Source organism: Vigna unguiculata, chromosome 11 (genome assembly GCF_004118075.2).
Source record: "Vigna unguiculata cultivar IT97K-499-35 chromosome 11, ASM411807v1, whole genome shotgun sequence".
NCBI lineage: Eukaryota > Viridiplantae > Streptophyta > Magnoliopsida > Fabales > Fabaceae > Vigna > Vigna unguiculata.
The window spans coordinates 30,879,445-30,903,701 of record NC_040289.1 but is presented as its reverse complement, the minus strand read 5'-3'; the positions used below and the strand labels follow the sequence as shown (position 1 = coordinate 30,903,701).

Sequence of the window (24,257 nt, the reverse complement as noted above, 5' to 3'; positions counted from 1 at the left end):
ACCAACCCTATACACTGCGACTACCAAAGTACCACCACACAATCCCCACATCACCAACTCTTCCATCGCTCTAAACACCGCTTCAAAATGGGGCTCCATTAAAGTTGCGTATGTAAAATACAGTTGAAAGAAATTAAATGTTATGATTTTAAAATACGATTTCATTTTTGTTTTAAAGTTGTGTTTGAAAAATATAATTTTGTATAATTTAAAAAAAAAATTGCTTACAGTGATAAATGTTATAAAAAACTGTACCAATTTTGGTAAAAGAAATTAGATGAGTGTTGTGTATCAATAATTGAAATAATTTTATATTATTCTCTAATTATAATATATGATTAATCAATTAACTTTATAATAATTATTGCGAAAGTGAAAAGAGAATCTTTATTGTGGTGCAGAGCCATCAAAGTCCTTAAACATATATGGAGAAACATTTGTGTCACCAAAGTCTTTCTGTTTATCTTTTCACCCAAAAGGAAAGTGTGGGTAAAATTAAAGAGAGATCCTTTAATTCAGTTTATATGTTCAAAAAAGGTTATCTTTTTATTTATTTATCCTAATAAGTTATATCTTTAATTTATGGAATGATGTGGATTTGTATAAGAATGTGCTAATGATTGTGGAATTTGGAAGGCACCATGGCATCTTTTTCTTTATGGGGATGGGGAAGAGAGACTCTTTTGACTCTTGATAGTGGCGTAGATTGTCTTCTATCTGTAGTGTGAAAGCGTGCAACTATCCAACCTATGTGCTCAACAATAAAAAAATCTTGGCTGCTTGATTACTAATACAAGCAAAAGAAAATATTAAGAGATATGTTCATAACTAAAGAAGGATGGTATGATACATTAGATAAAAAGAGAAATAAGTTTTCCAATATTAACTCTATTAGAGAAGATAAAACAAACATATAAATATAAAACATAATCAAACATAAAAACTAAATTACTCTTAACTAATATACATTAATATTGTTTAATATTTTCTCAAACTCAATGCATTAATACGAAACAAGAATTTGTCACTTAAAAATATAAAAATGTTTAATAAAGTGAGATTTTATAAAGAACTAAAAGACAATATGCTTACTATTAAATATAATGACAATTATAATAATAACAATAAAATTTTCTTTCCTAATAATTTAGTCGTCTCTAAGGAAAGAAACATCTATATGAAAAAAGTCAACGATACTAAAATAAGTAATAATTTAAGTCATAATATGATATTCAACTTTAGAAAAGAAATGAGAATGAAACAAAATATTTTATTTCTTACTCTTTTAAGATATTAGAGTCTCCAGAAAAATATAAAATACTTGTAGTAGACTTACCACAAGTATGTCATCAATCCGATCAACATCAAAATAAGTACAAAACTCTAAGGGATTTGAGATCAAGTATCACAAATGCATATAAGAATGCAGAGAACAATTTCCCAATACATTGTTTACTCTCTTATTTCTCAATCTCTGTCAATAATGTCATTTGGTTTATTTGATTGCCCTAAATATTCAGTTGTCACGCTCAATCACTATTAGTCACATTCCTTGTAGATACCATATATCTTAAAAGGTCCAACTCAATCCTATGATGAACATCAATAGTTCTTACAACCTGAGATGACCTTATTTGGTCTTCCCTTTGATACATGGTTGAGATCTTCACTTCTTTTATGAGATAATAGACTTTAGTACCTAAACAAAGTCTAAATTCAAAAGAGAAAGAAATATGCAATTACAAATGTCATACAAAATATATCAACCTATTTATAAAGTTTTGATAAACCTTTTACATGAATAAAGCCAAATTAACTTTGACAATTCCTATTACTTCCATAATGTTTGATAATATTGCTTTAAGTGACTAACATCTCATATGTATGTGTCTAAAATCTTCTTCATATCAAAAGGTAAAATAATGTAAAATTAAACGAAAGAAGATTTTTTTTCTAAAAAGAAATATTGAATATAAATGTGAAACATGTATCAATTTGTACTATTTAATTTAAAATTTGAGAGTTTGATATCCAAAAAAGTAAAAGACAATTACTTCACAATCTTAAATATTAATATTTTAATTTTTTTAACTTAAAATACCAACATATATCACTATATTATTAAAATAATGTAATATTTTATAAAGAGTATCAAATTATAATTTTCCTTAAAATATTAAGTTTAATAGGAAATATACAACACATCAAGATCTACTAAACTTATAATTCAAGATATCACATCTTAACATCCTCCAAATTTATTATAGTGAAGAGCAAATTTAAGAACAAAAAGGTTCTCATTGATGTTGTAGATTTTAATAGTCCCATTTGACACTAGTCCACATAGTAGATATATTATTTTTTTAAAACTTGGAGGGCAATGTAATGGGATAGAGAAGGGCAAGTAACTTTGGAAAGGTTCCCTTGTTGGAATTTTGATTTGGCCCCCCTCCTCGTTTTCACTTTCACTTTGGTACTTTCTTCCTTCTTTTCACTTTCATTTTCGCGTCCCCCTCCTCCTTTTGAGTTTTCTCTACTTATTGTGAGTTTTTTTGTTCATTATTCCTTTCCCTCTATCTTATGAGTTTCTTTTAGGGTATTTCACTTCATCTCCCCCTTCTCAATTATCGAGGGTAGTCCATTGATTATTTAAAGGGTTGTTTTGGGTCATTTTTGGTTGGTTTGGTGGAGTGATTTTTTATTATCATCTTTGACGTGTTGGAGATGGTCCTGTGTGGCTTTGTTAGTGGTTTCAAGGTCTTTGTCGTTGTTGTCGATGCCTCGTGGGTGGTTTCCTACGCCTTTTCAATGGCTTCATTGTTTGGTCAGAGAAAGGGTAAGTAGTAATGATAGTTGTTTTTGTATAGAAGAAACTCAATTCCTCGTTTGTGATATTTATTATTTTAAAGTTGTGTACTAGAGTGTATTTATGCATATTTTGAAATGTTTATGTTGAAGTTTTGTTCATTACACTACAAGAATGTCATATATTAGCGTCGAAAGAGAAGCGTCGGACTGTCTTCCGACGCTGCATGCGTCGGCTTATGCGACTTAAAATAGGACGCTAGAGCAGAAAAAAAGAAGAAAAAAAACATGGCATTTGCGTCGCTCTTTCGTCGATATTAAAATAACGCAGCGAAAGAAATCAAATAGAAATGAAAAAAATACTATTTTCAGACTTTTTAAATAATAATTTATTAAATACAATTTAATATGCATCGGTTGTGAATGACTCTACACCGACGATAGAGAAAGAAAATAAATAAAAAATAATAATAGGTTCTCATCTACACCACCACACTAAGGAACTGAAATTAGAGAAAAAAGAAATTAGTTAATTTAAGTTAAGGTGGGAAAACTAAATATTTCACTTTGCCTCTTTCTCTTCTCATCGGGTGCCACAGGGCTAACTTCCCCCTTTCTCCTCTCATCGAGCGCCACAAGACTAACTTTTCCCCTTTCTCTTTCTCTTTCTCGAGCAAGTGCATCTTGAGTGGCCTTTGTGCATTTTGTGAGTTGTAAGTCATGGGATACATTCCAAAGCTTAGTGCAATCGATTGGGATGCGTGATTGAAAATATTGTGAAGGCCATTTTCCCCTTTCTTGCTGGAACCCTAAGAGGGTGATAATCCCCAATTTGTTTTTGCATTTTTCGTGAAAGATTGACAACCCGTTTGAAGGGATTTAGATGCAATTGAGAAGCTTAGTGGAAGGCGAGGGTTGGGACATTACGAGGCGTGGCCATTTCGTGCACGGTTTGTGGCAATCAAACTGTATATGTGAAGTGAGTTGGTAAGCTATATTGCATTGTTGATTAATGTGAACTTATAAACCCTAATGAAAGATTATTATTTTGTTAATGGGTACCCGATGTGGGAGGTCTCTGTGAGTAGGCATGTTTGGTGGTGTTGTGGAGCTGAAACCTTGAGCGTAAAGGTTAGTTCCGTCACTTTTGGAGTGGAATCAATAGGTGTTGGGGTGAAGCAAAAGCATTTGGTGTGGAGGAGAAACTTGTGTTAGAAGTAGGTAAGTTTTTATGTTCAGATTGGTAATCAAATAAGATAGATGAATGGTATAATTTTTTTGTTTGTTGTTGGCATGCGTAAAAATTTGTTTAGCTTTTGGATTCTGAAACATGCATTCTAAAGTCACCAACTTCTGGTACTTCTTTGCTCTTACTTATGGATGTGCTCAGAGCCTAATTAGTTCTTCTCAAGACATGAAAATAAAAGGAAAAGAAATCAATGGTGTAGGTTTGGACACTACATTTCCTTAAGTGGAGTTATTTGTAAGAGTTTGATAGATAATTGTATTATGTATGAATACAAGGTTAAGAGTGCAGGAATTCTTAAGTTGATAATTTTTTTACAAAGTTAGGGAAAGAGACCAAAATTACAGGAAGGTTCAACTATCCTTTTTCATATGAATTTTTGGGAGATGTTGGGGATGAATGAGGTTGGGATTGGTCAGTTGCTTGAAATTTTTTTCTTCCTTTTAAATTCTTCTACTTCAATGTTGTGGTCTATTTTTCTCCAAAAACATTCTTCCACATTAATGTTCTATTAGAAATTTTAATTCTAAATGATTGAAATAATATCCTGGATTGTTGGAAATGTGTAAGGATACAAGTTTTTGGATTGGATGCAGGTTTGGGATGTGCTTGGGCATAAATTTTTCATACAAAAAATCGCTAGTATTTGCATCAGCTAAGCCCATGCTAAGCTGATGCCAATTATTGAATTTCAAATTGTTTGCGTCGGCTAAACCCATACAAAACCAACTCGAAAGTTGTTTCAAATTTTTTATTATTTAAGTAGTTCGTGGGCTTGTCCCACGCATAGAAAATTATTATTATATTTTTTATTTTTTTGCATCGGCTTAGCCAACGATTAATGAGCACCAAATCTTCGTCCCCATTTAGCCAATGCAAACGAGCTTTGCATCGAAGAAATGGGCGTGGTACACTTGACTGTCGCTAGACCGACGCGATCTTCATTTTATCGTGAGTTTTTGGCTGGTAGCGTCCATTTATGACTGACGCAAATGGCCTACATTCTTGTAGTGTTAAGAAAAATGGTTGTGTTTATGTTGCAATAATATGTAATATTGTTGTACCCAATACCCCTTGGGTATAATTTCTAGTTTGTGCATGTTCATAATCTTTTGAAGAGTGCATCCAATGTTAGTTTAAACAATATTATAAAAAAATGTGTAAGTTGTATATAGTTTACTGTTATATATCATTATTTTCTTATAACTACAACCTTACTAATTCACATAATCGTTTTACTAAGCAACAAAAACAATATGCTTTAATCTGTAACATTTTATTGTTCTTTATATTTAAATCAGATCTTGTGTGGAAGTCAAATAAGTGTATTATATGTAGGGTCAAATCGAAAAGAATTAGTAGAAGCATAAAATTGTTCCTAGAAAAGACCAAAAGAAGAGACCATAACATTGCATATTCTGATCTAATGAATGAAGGCTAAGGAAAAAAGTTACAAATGATCAAAAAAATTACAACAATAGTTAAAATGATTGAATCCATTAGCTAAGAATAAGCAAACATCCTTAATCCTAAACTACTTCTTAAGAAAATAAATCAAAATCCAAATCATAAATGGAATGAATTGGACTTTAGTGGTGCAAATTTTGATTTTGTGGTGAGGAGTTCCCGGGCAAGCTAGTGTATATTTTTTTATTATACTAATTAGTTTATTTTGTTTATCAAACTTGACTTTGTTTCTTGTTATTGATCCAAAGTAGTAAAAATTGTACTTATAATAATGAGTTGTTATAGAGGTGTACCTAATTTTCTACAAAAAGAGTTGTCAATTTGTTGTCTAAAATTTAGGCAACGATTTTTTAGCTTTAGGCTGCAATTTTTTTATTGTTGCTTAAAGTCATTTTTGTTGTAGTGAATGCTCAATTTAATCCATATGTGACCATTAAAGGTTTATCTGAATAACCTAAAGAAATTTTGCATTTGACTTATATTTGTAATCATTTCTCTTTCTTCAATGTGGTTGTGATCATCAACATTGTTGTAGGGTTTTCAGAAATGTAATTGTTTCCTATTATTAGTGTATTTTTAGGAAATTATGAAAATTGTTTGTAATTGTTCGATGATGTGAAATGTTGTTTTTAAATGATGTATTGAATGTAGATTGACACTATTTGCACCATCAAAATGACAACAGTTACAAGGGAGGCATTTGTGTATTTGAGGGTCTGTTTTTACTCGAATTTGAAAAAATGGGTCCGTTGATTTTTGTTTTATAAAATAGGGACAAGTCGTCCTCCATCCTGCCGATTTCCTTTTTTTTTCAAAAAGTGAAGTCGTTATCTGTAAGACCGGTTTCTATTAATTTATATTAATTTAAAAAGTGAAGTCATCCTGACGCATGATGACTTCACTTTTCATTTTTATTCACTACAAGAAAATGTCTTATTAGTAACTAGTTTTAGTGACTAAAAGTTGTTAGTCACTATAGTGACCAATTTAGATACCAATTTACAAAATTAAAATTTATTGGTTACTAAAATAGTCACTAATATAAATAAAAAACTATAATTGGTCACTGAATTTGTCACTAATTAATTAAAGAGCAATTTAGTAACTAAGTTATTTTGGTAGCCAAAACTTAGGTAGCTAATTTTTAGTGACCAGTTTTCTTTAGTAGCCAAAACTATGGTAGCTAATTTTAAAAACCAATTTAGTGACCAATTATAATTTTTTATTCATAATAGTAACTATTTTAGTAACAAATGATTTTTTTTACTTTTTAAACTTGTATCTAAATTAATAATTATAGTAACTAACAACTTTTGGTCACTAAAATTGGTTACTAATGAAGCATTTTCTTGTAGTGATTTTTGTATGTTACAGTTATAATTTTTAGATGCTCTTAAAGAGAGGTATTCAGGCATTTTTCACGGAAGGGAGCAGAATCTCTACACACCCTACAATTCTGCAGTTTTTTCTCCCTTTCAAGTTTGAAGACATGTTTATATCTTATCTTTTTTCAACTTTTTACCTCCAAGAATAAGCTGGGATTTCATCCTTTTGGATTCTACAATAAGACTTTTAAAATAAGATATATTGAACGAAATGATCACAAATAAATTAATTTTTTTTGTTTATATATATATATATATATATATATATATATATATATATATATATATATATATATAATTTACATCATTTAATGGCATGACAAAAAAAAAATTGATGGATAATATTTGAAGCTAACTTATAACTTGATCTAAGAATGTATATTTTATAAAATCAAATTACAACAGTAACGTAAAAAACAAATTGAAAAGTGAAGTCGTCATGTACGACGACAACTTCACTTTTTAATTTAATGGAAACCGGCTTCACCAATGACGGTTTTGCTTTTTTTTTTTAAAACAAAAGGAAACCGGTAGGGTGGAGGACGACTTCACCTATAATGTCGTCCTCTACCATAACGACTTGTCCTTATTTTACAAAAAAACCCATTTTTACAAATTCAAATTAAAAAAGACCATCAAATACAAAAAAGCCTACAAGGGAAGTTGAGAAATATGTTATAACAAACAAGGTTTATATGTTGTTTTTTTTTTTGTTGAATTATAAATAAATCTTACTTTTGGTGGTGACAACTTGAACTAGTGATTATGATATATAGTTTCTTGCAAAATTCATGCAAGGCAAAAGCATTTGGGTATTGTGAATAAGATGGTAATGGATAAGTAGAACTGTTGTATCCAATCAACCTTGTTTGCATGATTATTGTTTATGTGGGAAAAAGTAAAAATTAGTAAGATCTTACTAATTGAATTATGTAGTAGGTGGGAAGAGAGGAGAGGAAGATTTTAAACATAGTTGTATCATTTATATTATTGGATGTTTGTTTAGGTTTGAGACTTTGGGTGGGTGGAGAAAATTTGATTTGTCCACAAAAGATAGTGATTGTCATACTAAAAGACTATTCCATAAAAATCATGTGAATATGAATATGGTGTTGGATGAAACTGTGAAATATTGTAGTAATACAAAAGTTGACGATTTTTGTAGATTGTACATACTATTAGGGTTGATTGAGTTTTTTTCTCTCTATTAGAATAAGAAAAGTGCATTCAAGGTTGTTTAAAATGTTAGATAAATTATGTGGAGTTGGAAAGTATAATTTGTGGAATGTTATGAATATTTAGTTGGTAGTTTGTGTCAAGCTTCAATGTGTATAACCAAGTAAAGAAGTTGATCACATTGCATATTGTAAGCTATGTTTTTGTATTGCAAGTAACTTTCAAAGTTTGTTATTATATGTGTTTTATGCAACACTCTTTAATGTTGTAACTATTTTTGCTGTTTATTTATGACTTATATGTATGTTAATGTTAATGAAATAAATTTGGACTTTGGAGCAAGTTTTATTTTTTCACAAAAAGTTGGGCTTCAGGAAAAGTACATTTCCTAGAATTATACATTTGAAGGATGTTAGCATTCGCGAAAGAAAAATTGCATTTTTTAAGCATAATGTGGTTAGTAAAATATATGATTTAAGATTTGTGACAAATATATTTTATTCTTGATGAGAAGACTATTCAATTAAGTTGGAGTTGACATTATGATGAACATGTTATTATTAATGTAACAGTCTCAAATGAAGAGCTTTCTTACAAAATTGTTAAAGAAGCCTTCTAAGATGTGAGATGTCAATTTGAGGAGAACTTGATAAAGTATAATCTGTTTGACCTTCTTGTAGAAAAAGAATTATTAATTTGTTGGGTTTTGGATCAAGAGGCAACACACCCAGCTATGTGTAATCTAGCCATATGTTTTTTGCTTGTTAAAGTTTTCAAAAGCCTGATTCAAATTACTATTTTTTTTTCATAATGTTGAAAGACATACAATTACACTTCAACCATAATTTCATCATGCCATAGTGAATAAAATCACTTGGAAAACATAATATTTAAAACCATTCCCACTCAAATCATCTAGTTTCCATAATTGTATCCCAAAAATTCTTGAAATATGTGATCAAAACCAAAAACAAGATCCTTCACTCCATATCCATTCCTAACAAATTTCACTCCAACAAGAAAGGAAACCAACTGCAAAACTTACCCTTCCTGTTCACTTTCTATCTCAAATTAAATTCAAAAACTTAGAACTTTCAGATAACACTCATAGACCAACCATTAGGTTAAGAATCATCAACACAACAATGTAAACAAAGAAGACATGATAAACCTATCAACGTGCATCCATTTTGCTTCTTTCAAAACGTACAAACTTCCATAGGGTTGAAAATGACCATGAAAATGTTAATTTTTTTTTACACAGACAACGACAGTTGTCAAAAAGACGTTGGAGTCCACCTTAACTAACCAATGAAATAAATCCGTTGAAATACCATCTTTATAACAGCAGAAAACCCTCAAAGTAATGAAACCATTATGCCATCAACAAAAACTCTGAACCACATCCACTTTCGAAGGTGCCACAAAATCACCACAAATTGACACTGAAAAATAGTTAGTAAGGACAAAAATCTAAATGGAAATTAATCAATACAAATTAGAAAGAAGACGAAATAGCAACGAAAAACTACTCTAGAAGAAACAAAAGAATGATCCTGAAGAATGTAAGCTTCTAAAAGAAATATAAACACCAAATAGTTATAATAACGAGAAGAAGAAAAGCAGCTGAAAAAAAATGAGATTAATCAAAACTCAAATGATGTAGAATTAAATTATCAAAATTACTCATCAACATGTCATCAATCAAGACTTATCATTGTTTAAAATAATAAAAACACCATGTAAACAAATTTTAAATAAGAATATTCAAATTAATTGTGTCAAAGTTAAAAAAGAGCACTCCAATTTTTCTCTTACACTCAACTTACACCTTCATAGCTTATTATTTTATTACAATGTTCGATATATATTTATTTTTGTCATGTTAGTATAATATTTTATTATAAACAACATGCACTAGAAGAAAAATAATTTTTAGTGGCTGTTATAATAAAATGACTTTATATTAGAAAAAAAGAAAAATATATATAATACTTATAGTCGGTTTAAAACTAACAATATCTTCTCATATGTATTCAAGTTATTTTCATTGTGAGTAGTATAAACGAGGTGGAGTAGGTGCATCTTACAAAGTTCCTCTAAAACCATCTTTGCTTCTTTTTCACACTCATGCACATCATCTTCTCTTCTCCTTTAGAGCATTTTCTCTTCGTACAAGTCATTCTCCCGTCTAAGTTACCTTTTGATCGATACACATATATACATGTCTAGTATCACTCGTGGATGTCTTGTTGAGAAACGAAAATCATGGTGGAAGAACCATTCACATGTTCATATCATAACACTTTCCTTTTTTTTTTTCTTTACTTATTTCTTATCAATTTTGTATTTCACTTTCGTTTCAATATATGATTGTTTCTCCTAATTTAGGATTTTGTTGTCATGCCTAAGACTTTCCCTGATGGCACCGTCAATTTAATGGTCTGACATTGCATTATTCTTGGTAAGATCAAGGTGTGTTTTTTTCTCTTTTATTGCATCCTGTAATAAATATGCTTTCCCTATTTTTATTTTCAATATTAGTATGAAATATGTTTGACTGTTATCAATTTTTTAGCTGGTGCTCGACTTCAAAAGGTTTAGTGATTGGAAGTAAACTATAAGGCTTGAGCTTTCCCATCCATGGATTTTGTATCAATGGAGCATGATTAATAATTTCAGGTTGATACATATTGATGTTTATATAGAGCATTCTCCTTTTTCTTAATTTCTCCTTTTTACCTTTCTCTCATTTGGAATTTACCTTGGCATTCCTATTTATGAACATATGTAATTACTTAGTAATAATTTTAAACAAAAAGTGATATGTTTATATGTATATTTTATTAATTCTTAGGTTGTATGTCTTGGACTCTACATTATCATGTGATCTTGCAATGCTTAGGGTTTTAGGATGTATATTTTAAAGTCTTAAATATGTTTTTGGTCCCTCAGGTTTCAGTGAATTTTAGAATTAGTCCCTATTCGAAATTTTATACTAATTTAGTCCTTCATCTTTATAAATGCGTGAATTTAGTCCTTCGTATAAAATTTTGTAAAGTTTATTAGACATTTTAAACACATTTTATTATAATATTTGAGTCAACATCAAAGTGAAAATGTGTCAAACGGTATAAACAATTCAAATACTATCATGAAATGCACTTGAAACGTTAGATAAACTTAACAAAATTTGGTTAAAAGGACTAAATTCACGCATTTTTAAAGATGAATGACTAAATTGATTAAAACTTTTGAAGAGGGATTAATTCCAAATTTCACTGAAACTTTAGGGACTAAAAACATATTTAATCCTATTTAAAAAAGAAAGAAATTGAAACAAATAAATAATAAATTTTAGTGGAATTAAAAGTCAATTCTACATTAAAAACTGAAAACATAAAATAAAAGATCTAACACATATCCCCTTTTTTTTTTCTTCTCTATCTTTAGATAGTGTGAAGAAGGAGCACTTTTAAACTTATTACTTATTGCAATATCCGTTTTTTCTCTATATCAATTTTCTTTTGTCTCATTTTCTTCTATTACTTGTCTACATATTATTGTTTTCTATAGCTTTTGTAATTGTGAACAATCTAATTTCTTTTCCTTTCATTATTTAATGACTTAACCTTTTTTTTTTTAGCTACCACTAGTGCAGAATTCCCATTTTACCTCGTCTTATATGCTTCGGTTGGCCAGGAACCGAAGCATATAATGGCGCGGTGGCATTTTTGCAATTAGAGCCAAGTTTTAGGCCTCGGTTCTCCAAATACCCGAAGCCAAAGAGGGGTATAGGCCCCGGTTTGCTCAAAACTGGTGCCAAAGAGGGGTATAGGCCTCGGTCCAGTAGGACCCGAAGCCAAAAAGTGGTTGGAAGTCAAGGGTATAGGCCTCGGTCCAAGGAGACCTGGTGCCAAAAGGGGGTCAATGGCTTCGGTTCCTCTAACAACCGAAGCCATAGGGTTTATTTAAAGTTCGAAATTCGTGAACCCTTCTTCCTTCTCGCGCCAGCGCCTCTACAATTCCACTCTCTCGCGCTCTCTCTCTCTCTCTCTCTCTCTCTCTCTCTCTCTCTCTCTCTCTCCGCTGTACCCATTGCCACCACACCCTCCAACTACCGTTGACGAGTCTTCGCCGCCGCAGCACCAGCAACAACAACACCCGAACGCGCACGTGCACGAGCGCGAGGGGAGTGGGAGATAGGTAGCAGGTGGGACATGCCCCGGCCCACACCCTAGGCCAAAGCATAAGCCTGTCAAACCAACTCCTTCAGGTGGTTCCGGTGGCTCAGAAGGTTCCGGTGGCTCAGGCGGTTCCGGAGGTTCAGGTGGCTCCGGTGGTTCCGGTGGATCTAGTGGTTCAGGTGGCTCTGGTGGTTCCATGATGCACTTAAACTAGGAGTGTGTACCAATGTGCTAAACGGGTTGGTGAACACCACCCTGGGTCAACCACCAGTTACCCCATGCTGCACCCTCCTGAATGGTCTGGTTGATCTTGATGCTGCGGTGTGTCTCTGCACCGCCCTTAGAGCAAACATTTTGGGTATCAACCTTAACCTTCCCATCTCACTCTCCTTGCTTCTCAACGTTTGCTCTATACAACCCCCACGTAATTTCCAATGTTCCTAATCATGCTGCTGCTGCTACCTGCTACCTATTCCCTCGTGCCTTCCCAGACCACAACCACTTCGCACACTTCCACGTCTAATAACACCACCACTCCTCCTAGGAGTTTCGACACTTGTTCGAGCCACTTTCTGTCTCAAATGAGTTCAAACATTCACTCTTAGTTTCAGTAATTCGTTCTACTTCTTAAATTTTAGGGCTTTTGTATCGAGTTTTTCATTAAATTTCTCTTTTGAAACATTGGAGAAAGAGAAACAGACGATTTCTTTTCATTACAAAGTGGAGGAACAAGAAGATATCTGCTAGCGTGCTTGGCGGAGCCACTGCTGCTTGGGTCCTGTTTGAGTTGCTTGAGTATCACTTTCTTACTCTGGTGTGCCACATTTTGATACTGTTGCTCACAGTTCTGTTCTTGTGGTCTAGTGCCCATACTTTTATTCACAAGTGAGCCTCTAGAATTTCTTAGTATGTTGTTTTGTGTTTTGGGGTTTATCTTATCTAAACTCTTGTTCGGGAATGTTAAAATATGTATTGCAGATCTCCACCTCGCATTCCAGAAGTTCATGAGTATGCATGGTGAAAATTGGTGGCCATGTGTTCAAAAAGTCTGCGAAAATTTGAATTAAAAAAAATATTTATCACCTATGGCCTCGGTCCTAACTGACCCGAGGCAGAAAGCTGTGTATATGGCACCGGTTTCAAAACAACTGAGGCATAAAACTGGGTCTATGGCTTCGGGTGATAACCGACCTTTTGGCCTCGCCCCAATATGCCTCGGTTCTAGACCCGAGGTAAAATGTAGAAAATAACCGGGGCAGAAAGTTTTTACTGCACTGGTGTACACTTTGTTTAGTATGTTCGATGACTTGATACTCCTGAAAAAAGGTCGTCTTATTGTATATCACAGATCAGTGAAGAAAGTTGAGAATACTTTATAGACCTTCTTGTATTTGAAGTGTTTATAGCTTGTTTGTGTTCACTTTGTTGAAACTCTTACCTTGTTTATTTATGTTTGAATCTAGAGTTGGTATTATTAATATGATAAAACATAGTAATCTTGTTGTATTTCTATTTTCCTAGTTTGAAACTACTAAACATGGAGACTTTGTTTTAGATTTTTGAATTGTTTTGGATTATGATATGAGTAATCCAAGTCCAGTAGTAAGCATCTTACTCTTTCTCTTAAGTACCTATTTATCACTTTAAAAAATAAAATTCTAGATTATTTGTATAAGTGACCTAAACGGAAAAACATTCTTTAAAAAAGAAAAAGGAGAAATTATTAGATACCTTTAGCATAATTACTTGACCAATATATGTGCTGAAAAACGATTTGTAACAATGATTTTAATTATGACATCAAACCTTTTAGGAATTACATTATATAAATAATCTCGACAACATTAGTTTTATTTTTATTGTAATGAATCTAGAACTATAGTTCAAATCCTTAGTGTTCCAGGCTTATCAACATTTCAAAAGATTTCTTGACTGTTTTAGAAATTAGAAATTGTGTACTATTATTCTGATGTGTCTAAGTGTAATAGATATTGAAAATATGTTTACTTTATTTTCTTCTATATAAATTTCTTTATTTTTCTAGTTGCATTTTGGTTAATTTCTCTATATTTATTTTTATTTAAAAAAATTATAATTTTGCGGACAATTACAACCTTCATTAAATATTGAATAATTTTTTTAAACAAGTAATGATTTTTCTTATGGTTACACCTGCCACTAAACACTACATGAAATTTTTTTTGGTTTAAATCACCACTAAATATTGAATTCCTTTAAAAAAAAGTTAAAAGATTTTTCCTGCAATCGTTACCGCTATTAAATACTAATAAAAATATTTTAGTATTAATTAAGAAGTTATTAAAATCGACTCCAATAATTGAATGATGATTATTCTGTCTTTTATATTAAAATCGACACTACGATACTTTTACTACGCCAAATTCTATATAAGTTAACTAACTGAAATTAAATAGTGTACCATTAAACAACCAACCTAACTTATTTTAGTGTGGCGGTGGCAAACAATACTTTTCTATTTAAAACGTAAACATGTCTGGTGTTGTTATTTTCTACTCTTTTTTTTTTTTCTTTTGTCTTGGTCAATGATCAAAAGAATGTGTATCAATAAAATGCTTTATATCAAATTTATTGATATTTAGTTTGTAAAATAGACCAAAATTTACTGGAATTCATTTCGAGTAGAGATAAGACTAATTCATAATATATAAGTGGATGCAATTCTCACGTTACAAGTCGGTTTTATGAGGTTGAGTGAGACTTAAAATTCATTTTTAACATGATATCAGAACCAAGTTAAAACCTATTTTAATAAACTTTTTTAAAACCCGTTATTTTGAACCGCTAATAGACTATCCACTAATTTCTTGTTCCACGTACAAGATAAGTTAAACTTAAAATCCGTTTGTAACAAAATTCTCATCTCGTATAATAATTTGTAATCATAAGCCAACGTAAATCTATTCTTCCCTCATAACTTTGACAGTTCTATTAATCATATTGTGCTCTGAAAAAAGAGGATGTAATGTAATGATCTCAAAACAACAAATCCATGAACAGCTTGAGCACCACGCAACTCAGCATGATAACTCACAAAAGGCATCTAACTTTAACCATAACTTCCTTGGAAAAGGTAACTTCTCAAAATTTCATGCTTTTTGGAAGACACTTTCATCGGAAATTACAATGCAATTGTTTAACATCGTATATGTACAAATTGTTAGATCCGAGTCAAGTTTTAGAGTTGATTAATTGCTTCTAACTAAGCTCAAATCTAATAATACACATATTCTATAATATCTCTAAGTAGAATCACCTAATTGATCAGAGAGGAAAATGATTTCAACTATGACTTCTGACCTCAATTCTTGCCCCAGTTCAAAAGGGACGATGAAACACATCATATTCTAGTTACTTGTTAGGTTAATTAATGTCTGCCATTGATGCTAAAGGTGGAAGGAAACATGAACTGTGTTGAATAGGCCATGACATGGGTTCGCGGCGACATGGTGCAGGAACAGGAAGTGCAATGAACGAAGGAATCTGCTCTCCAGGCATCAACACTAGTACACCTCTTCCATAAATGCTCATCTAATTAACTTGAACAGAAATAAAACAAAAACAGTACCTTTCATTACAATTCAAATAATAATAGAGTTTAATTAAACCATCTTTACATTGTACTTCAATCACATACATGAAAACCAAAAAAAAAGCTTTTGACCACAACATCAAGGTTTATATATGGATAAAATCAAGGTTCTCTGTCATTTAGTCCTCATAAGATAAACAAACTAGTAAGAACAGGCAAAAAGATAACATAATTAGCGTTTCCTTCAAGAGTTTCTGCTGTAGATAAATAAACTACTAATATTTATGATATACTGCCATCAGAAGATATTTCAGACCTAAAAACCACTGAATTTGAACTCTTTAAAGAACGAAAAAATACGTTTACCATATGGAAAACTGAAAATCCTTTTCATCTTGACCATGAAGCATAGCAAGAAAACTGTAGTGCAAATGAAGCATAGCAATATGTTATGCTTAAAATCATTACTTACTGGTATGCAAGTTGGTGACTTTGTTGCACATGCATGGAGAAAAGACCATAGCCATAAGTCATAACTACATCATTACAGAACAGCATGCGAGGAAAGTAAAAAGAGGAGAAAATCACATTTTTATTGAATGAACTACAGTAGAAGTATACGAAAGTGCACCTTGGGTGATAGATTTTCCAACTTTCCACCGCGGTCGATTTGGTGTTCAAGATCTATCGGAGTTGCAGCACTTGATCTTTGTCTAAGAAACCTCTCAAAGATAGCCAGAAGAAGAAACATAGAAATGAGGATGGCAGTGGCAACAAACCCAAAAGCCACGGCATTCACCGAATCATCAAATTGCTTCCAATGGTCTGATCTGAAGGGTGCCACCGTTGGAGCTGTGGCTTCAACACCCATCATCACACCATAAATTTTGCAGCACTACTTTTTGGTAGCTCTATCTTTCTCATTAACTAATGAAGACAGAAAAGAGTGAGAGAAAGCGAGTTATTTAGTTTATGAATTTTACTCTGATGAGAGAGAAAAGATGCATGGAGCGGTTGCAGTAGTCACAACAAGTGAGAGAGTGTGATGGGTAGCATTTGTGCAGTGGTATGGTATGTTAGAGTGAGATGATGAAGGAGACATTGAAATGATGAGACAGAGGGACATGACAAAGAAAGAACAGCATCTCTGACTAACTGTGGTACAGAGGGACAACAAAAACCAAGGGTTTTATAAGGTTCATCACTTGATATCTGTTCAACTAAAAACTTGATGAAGTTGGATGCAGTGAAATTATTGTGTGCTGTGGACCCTGCCTCACCACAGTTTCTGTTTCTGATCATTTTCATCACTCATGCAATTTTATTTATTTTTTAATTTAATACTTCTGATCGTGAATGATCACATATATTATTATGAAATTGGTTAAGGATGGGAAGGATATTTAATATTTTAAAGAAAAAAAAAATCAGGATGTTTGTTGGTGAGATGTTCATTGTAAATTAATAAAATATTATTAACAATTTATTAAAGTGATAATGAAGTTATAATAAATTTTTATTGTTAAGTATCAAATCATACAGAATACCATTTTTTTTAGTTTATAGTTTTTAATAAAATTAATGGTGTTGTTGGGTGGTTCAAGAAAATTATAATTTGTCACCACATATTTTTATTGGGCTTTTTCAGCATCTTCAACGACTTGACACGTGTATATGATTTTTGTTTTTTTTTTTACGAATTGAAATTTGTTTTTATTCTGTACCATCTAATGTTTTGCATTACTGGCAATTCTTATCATTTATGAAATAATTGTACTTTTACGAAAAAAAGTTTTCTTTTAGATTTCATATGAATAATAGTTTTTTTTTTAAATAAAATGAATCGACCACTTATATTTGACACATGTTTACAATCACTTATACTTTTATAATTCTGTAAAACATTCACAATATCAATGAAAAAAATATTTTTCATCAAGCAGATTTTTCGGTACGACAAAATTTATCATTTGTTAATTTTCTCGTGTTTTAAAAAATACTTTGAATTTTTAAAAACTTTTTACTATGAAATATTTAGTATTAGTTTTCTTTAGTCTATTTTTTACGAAATTTTTTTGTAATTTGAAGTTATTCATAGTCTTAGTATTAAATTTTTTTTTCCCTTCACACATTAATTTTTTTTTTTCGGAAAACAAGACTCTTCAAATAATAAATTATTAGAAACTTCCATTAAATTACAATAAATTGAATCTAATTTTTATTTATAAACTATTGACAATAAAAGTAACATTCTACAAATAAGATATATTATGGAATCATGTTTTCCTAATACACACTATCAAAATTCTTAACAAGAAAATATATATTCACAACACAAATATTATCAAGATTATCCACTACTAGTTTAAAGTGTAATGACTGAACAATAAATTGTACCACAACATTTTGCACCACAAAATCACAAATTCCACCAAAACTCCGTCACAAGCCCTACCACTTGAACTAAAGAACCATTAGCTCTATACTCAACATCAACCACTTTAGTCAAAATCTTAGTCAATATTAATGACCAATTTAAAAGTTTAATTAACAAACAAATTATAACATTTATTTATTATAAAAATCATTTTAAATACTAATAGTTTTTAATTTATCGATCATTATTTTTTATCATTAAAATTAATTTATCGATCATTATTTTTTATCATTAAAATTAGTTACTATTTATTAATTTTTGTAGTGTAATGAAAAAATGAAACAAATGTGCATAGTCTTTAATCAGTTCGTGCTCCAAATCTCCACGAACAGGACATTGGAAGCTACGCATTCTAAACAATTGATATCAAATTTTTGCTATCAACCATTTTGCAAAATAACTTTATAAAGTTAAATTGTTTTTTCTTGTTAATAGAAATTATTTTTACTTCTTGTCATGGCCATGAACCTACGTGGTCTAGGAATTTGGTGACATAATGAATATTAAATGTTCATTTCAAAATTTGAATGTCTTTGGTATAGCTACTGATAAGATGGAAATTCTAATATCTCTGAGTTGAATTATGGAGGACAATAAAAAACAAAGTTTGCACCAATAAAAAATGAATACAAAAGTGATGTATTTTTTTTACTGAATAATTTATTTTTTAAATTGATGATGCAATCTTATCCAATGTTTTGATGTTGCAAACATTGAAAATATAATAAAAGACATGAGTTATTAGATTTGAAGTATGTCCTATAAGTAAAAATTTATTTATGATTAAAAAAACTCAGAAATTATGTGTTGTTTAAATAGATACTTAGAAAAATAATAGGATGCAAAAAAAAAAATCATTTATTTGGATGAGTAACCAAAATCATGAAAATAAACTTTTATCCTTATTTTGATAACTTTTATACAATAAAAAATGTTAATCATAATTTCTAACTATCAACATTAAAGTAAAAAAAATTAAGGGTTAAATATATTTTTGTTTCCTTAACTTTCGATGAATTTTGAAATTAGTCCATTTCGAAATTTTAAATCAATTTAATCCTTCATTTTCTAAAATACGTGGATTTAATCCTTTTAATCAAATTTTGTTAGGTTTATTTGATGTTTCGTGCGCATTTCAAGATTGTATTTAAGTTATACTGATTGACACATTTTTGTTTTAATATTAAGTCAAATACTATTATAAAACACATTTGAAATATCAAATAAATTTAACAAAATTTGATTAAAAGAACTAAATTCACGTATTTCGGAAGATGAATGACTAAATTGTTCTAAAATTTTAAAATTTGACAAATTTCAAATTTCATATTTAATCCAAAAATTAAATTCAAAAATAAAAAAATTTATAACACCAAATACATGTATAAAAAGATAAATAGTTTTAATAAGATGTTATTAACAGATTTTATTCTTCTCTCTATTTCGACACACGTGTCTAAATAGTAAAAAAAAAAAAGTCACAGGCGTTTACCTTTTTTGTGATAAAATAAAACATTATCACATAATACAGGTACCGATCACAAAATTCCTCTTCTATGCCTTTTCTAGATTATAACACCCTTCATAATTTTTTGAACGTTAAAATATTTTTTATCCCGATTTTTGTTCAGTTTTATTAAATAACTCATAATTTTATTTGTGTTTAATTTTTATCAATTTTATTCAATTTGATCCTTTTTGTTAATATCATTTAAATCATTAATGGTCATAAATAGTGATTATCATGTGTTATTTCGTATTTTTTTTAACTTTTTAAATTTTTAATTTTTTTTTTAAATTTTAAAAAAATTTTTTAAATGTCCACATGTCAATCCAACGTGCCACGTGTTAGAGTGAATGTTTTATATTCAATTTGGTTTCTATATTCGTTAGTTTTGTTTAATTTAGTTATAATTTTTGTTAACATGAACAAATTTTGTCCATCTCCAAATTGAAATCAAATTTAATTTTTATATTAAAATTCACATTTTTTATTAAATGTTTTTATATAATATATTAAAATTCACATCATTATAAATTTTATATAAAAATTAAATTTGGTCTCACCTTGGACAAGAACAAAAATGGTCAATTTTAAACAAAATTGGAACTAAATTGAATAAAAATAACAAATATAGAGAGTAAATTCAATATAAATCATTGACTTTGACCACAGGTGAGTTGACACGTGTACAATTATAAAAGATTAAAAAAATAATAAAAATAAAAAACCACGAAGTGACACGTGTGTAGTTAATGATTTAAACAGTGTAAAAGCAAAAAATGACTAAATTAAACAATGACGAAAATTGAGACTTATTTAAACACAAAAACAAAATTATGACTTATTTAATAAAACTTGACAAAAATTAGGACCAAAAAAGTATTATACCCTTTAAAAAAAAATGAAGTAATAGAGCAATCTCTACAAGAAGCTCTGCAATATGTTCATGTAAATTTTGTTTGCACGTAAGTACAATCTGTTATTTTTAGGATACTATGATGTTTGATGCATGCAAATCTTCTAGGCTACATGTGATTTATTTATTTTTTATTTTTTGTGTTCTAAATGAAGTGAAGGTCATAAAATTGTAATCTGATCATTATTAAGGTTTTGTTGTGTTTATATGACAAGCTTAAGATAGTATCCAAGGAAAATGTTGATAGACTCCTATTAAAAAAATGATTTGAATAGATTGTTAATTTTTCTTGAAATTATGTTGAGTTTATTTTGAGATTGAATTTGGGAGTTACGTGTTAGAGTGTGTTTTGATGTGGGTGTTGATGGATTGACTAAATAGAATAAAAAATATGGTAATATTGTGTTATTGTGATATTAAGTGGTTAATGCTATGAATTTTATATTGGGCTGCATTTTGAACCTAAATTAATATGAATAGTACTGTATTTAATTTTACTTTTCTTTATGGTTTGTCTTTCTCTTCTCTCCTTTAAACATTAGTTCATCCTTGTTTCATTAGTAAAGATCGAATACAAATAAGTTATGGATTCCTATTTTAATATAATTTATTTACACTAATAATATTTAAATAAATAAGCGTCTTATTAAAGTACAAAATTTTGATTTGTTAATCGTTAATTGTTGATGCAATCAATAAACTGAAGGCTAGAAATAAATGTTGTTTTTCAATTCAACCAATGCGTCTGGATGACAACAGCGTGGTAGTTTGATTATACAGTTAATCTTTTTCAATATAAAAACCAATATTTGCTTTTATTTAAGATATCTTGAAGATATGAAATGTGTGTTTTGTTTATATTTTTGTCACCTAAAAATATATTTGCTCCCTGTTAGCATATGTTCGAATATTTTGTATAAAAGGTAAAAATAAAATTATAAATAAATATAATGTTATTATATTAAATATTAGGGAAATACAAGTATATAATATAAAGTAATACAAAAGAATTGTAAGACTTAACTCTTAAGGTATTTTTAGTTAAGTTTTTATAAAATATTTTTGTTGCATAATTTGTACTAAAATTTTTATATTTTTTAACTAAATTTTTACTGTCTTTTTTTTTAATTACGTAATATAGTTCTTATATTATTTTATTGTTAGATATTATAAAAAATGTAAAATTTTGTGATTAATATATAAGAATATTATGATTAATCTAAAATAATATATAATTATTATGAAAAACATGTTAAATAAAAATAAATTATCGTTGTTACATACGTAATTTTTATTTTCATCACCTGTAATAATTAAAAAAGAAATCATAATTAATAATAATAATATTATTATTATTATTATTATAATAGACAGAAAATCCAGTTTTTTAACATATTTTCATAAATAAAATAAAAATTAGTTATTAATGTATATTAATCATAATATTATAATGTTATTTTATATAAAGTAAAATGAATTGGCCAGAACAAACTCAACTATAAAATATACAAATTTTACAATTATAAAACTAAAAAAATTAATAAAGATTAATTAAAATATTCAAATCTACACATTAAATTACAATTATATAAAACTTTAAATAAATATGAATTAAATAAAAGTTTTGGTAACTCATAATAAAAATGAACTACATGAAGTTATTATATTTTCATATTAATAGTTATAATAAAATATTGATAAGAAAGTTCACGTGATGTGGCAGAGAGAGGATGGAGGGGGTTGACATTTGGAGAAGCGCACCTTCACATGATGTCTGTGTATGCCCAACTCTCTTCCATCACGGGACATGGTCCCCACACACTCCAACACTGTCCCTTTATCACACAACATCATTTACCACCTGCCTCTCAATTATTATTTTACCCACCTCTTACTTTTCAGTTCTCACCCCAAAAATTTTATTATTATTATCATTCTTCTCGTCTTATTTCTTTCAAATTTAAATCGATCTAATTTTATTATTTAAACAATATATTGTATATAATTTTTTTTATCAAAAATTGTTAATAATAAGTAAGTATGGCAAAAATACACATATCCATATATATATATATATATATATATATATATATATATATATATATATATATATATATATATATATATATATATATATTCCTAAATAAAATTTATTGATAATTGTGAGTATTTATTATTCAAGAGCATTTGCTACCTGTGAGTAATGACGTTTATAAACAGATTAATGTGAGTATCATACTATTCGTATAAGTACATGGTATTCGTAAAAAATTAAAAATTATATTTTATTAAATTTAATTTAATTACAATTTAATTTTAATTTATATTTTATTAGATTAAATTCATTTTAAATTTAAGTTTAATTTATATTTTATTTTATATGTTTTTTTAATTTTATTTAAATTTAATTTTAAATATTTATAAAATATATTTTTTAAATATTTGTGGATATTTACGAATTTTAAAATATACATGAATATTTTTTAAACGAATGCCCGTATGGATAGCGAGATAAGAAGCGGACAGATTTTTTATTACGGATCAAGTTGTGGGAATCCATGCCCTACCTAATGAGTTGTCATCCCTAATGATAAGAGTTAAATTTACCATCTTTCTTAGTTTCCTTTTTAATCCATCAAATCAATCCTCAAATATTAGTAAAGAAGTTAAAAATATACACTCTTTCACCTTCCTTTTTCATTTTACCGTCTAACTAATCTTATATCTCCAAATATCTTCAGTTGAATTTAAATATTGCTTGATTGATTATTATAAAAATAATAACTGTGGAATAAAACGGAACCTGACCAATGAGATATCAGCTTTCATCACCATGCCGTGCCATAAAGTTTAAAATGTTAGTAAATTTGTTATCCTCCTCGGCTTAGACCCTTTAATTCAACAGAATGGAAACTTAACATTTCAAAAGGCTTTTACTTTGTGCACCTCCACAATTTCTAACGTCACCCAATAACTTTTAAAATCATAATCTTATAATTTTATCTTCGTAGAAGTGACTTTTAGATTACCACTACCAAAAATCTTTGGAAACAAGTCGTCTAGAATTTCCATAACAAAATTTTTGAAAAAGAATTTTCTCAACCAAATTTTCAGAACGCATTAAATATATTCTTGAACAAGCTTTTAAGAACAAAATTTCTAGAACAAACTCTAAAGAACACATTGTACCTTCTAAAACAGGTTTTCTGGGATGAATATTGGTGGTGCAGGAAGAAAAACCCTTTAAACATTGGTAGAAGTTCAAGTCAAGAAAATCTATGGAGGCCCAATTGTAAATGGACTTACAACAAAGGTACAAAAATAAAGCAACCCACAATTTTCAGGGCCATTTCTTGTTGTACCCAATGCACCCCTTAACTTTTACAATCTCAGTTTTGTCCTTCTGAAATGTTATTCAAATAAATAATTAAAATGACATTGGTCTTGCACTTCATATTTTTCTTGTTCTTCGTTCTTATCTTTTGTCTTGGTTGTTTCTCGCGTGTAGAAGTTGTTTTATGACTTTCATAGTTATCCGGTAGGGGTGTGGTAGTGGTGGGTGC

General features: G+C 29.4%; 1 protein-coding gene and 1 pseudogene across 4 annotated transcripts; one reads left to right on the top strand and one right to left on the bottom strand.

Annotated features, from left to right (window-relative positions):
- The first annotated feature begins 2,724 nt into the window (after positions 1 to 2,724).
- On the top strand, positions 2,725 to 12,727 carry LOC114170355 (annotated as a pseudogene).
- Positions 12,728 to 15,276: 2,549 nt separating this feature from the next.
- LOC114169157 lies at positions 15,277 to 17,010 on the bottom strand. 4 transcript variants are annotated; one of them, XM_028054196.1, is made up of 2 exons: positions 16,469 to 17,010; positions 15,277 to 15,836 (listed from the first exon to the last, which is right to left on the bottom strand). In XM_028054196.1, exons 1-2 carry the CDS (start codon positions 16,709 to 16,711, stop codon positions 15,669 to 15,671), a joined length of 411 nt encoding a protein of 136 aa, XP_027909997.1. In that variant the 5' UTR covers positions 16,712 to 17,010; the 3' UTR covers positions 15,277 to 15,668. The 4 variants fall into 4 exon arrangements, 1 of the variants encoding a protein (XP_027909997.1); XR_003600837.1 differs by having other exon boundaries at positions 15,568 to 15,844; positions 16,469 to 16,581; XR_003600836.1 differs by having other exon boundaries at positions 15,623 to 16,373; positions 16,469 to 16,714.
- Positions 17,011 to 24,257: the final 7,247 nt, after the last annotated feature.

Bases quoted from the DNA above. Each gene is read 5' to 3' on its own strand.
- LOC114169157 (XM_028054196.1), bottom strand. From the start codon at position 16,711: ATGATGGGTGTTGAAGCCACAGCTCCAACGGTGGCACCCTTCAGATCA. The intron at 15,837-16,468 runs GTGCACTTTCGT...CAAGTTAATTAG, and splicing joins TGGAAAATCTATCACCCAAG to ATGAGCATTTATGGAAGAGG.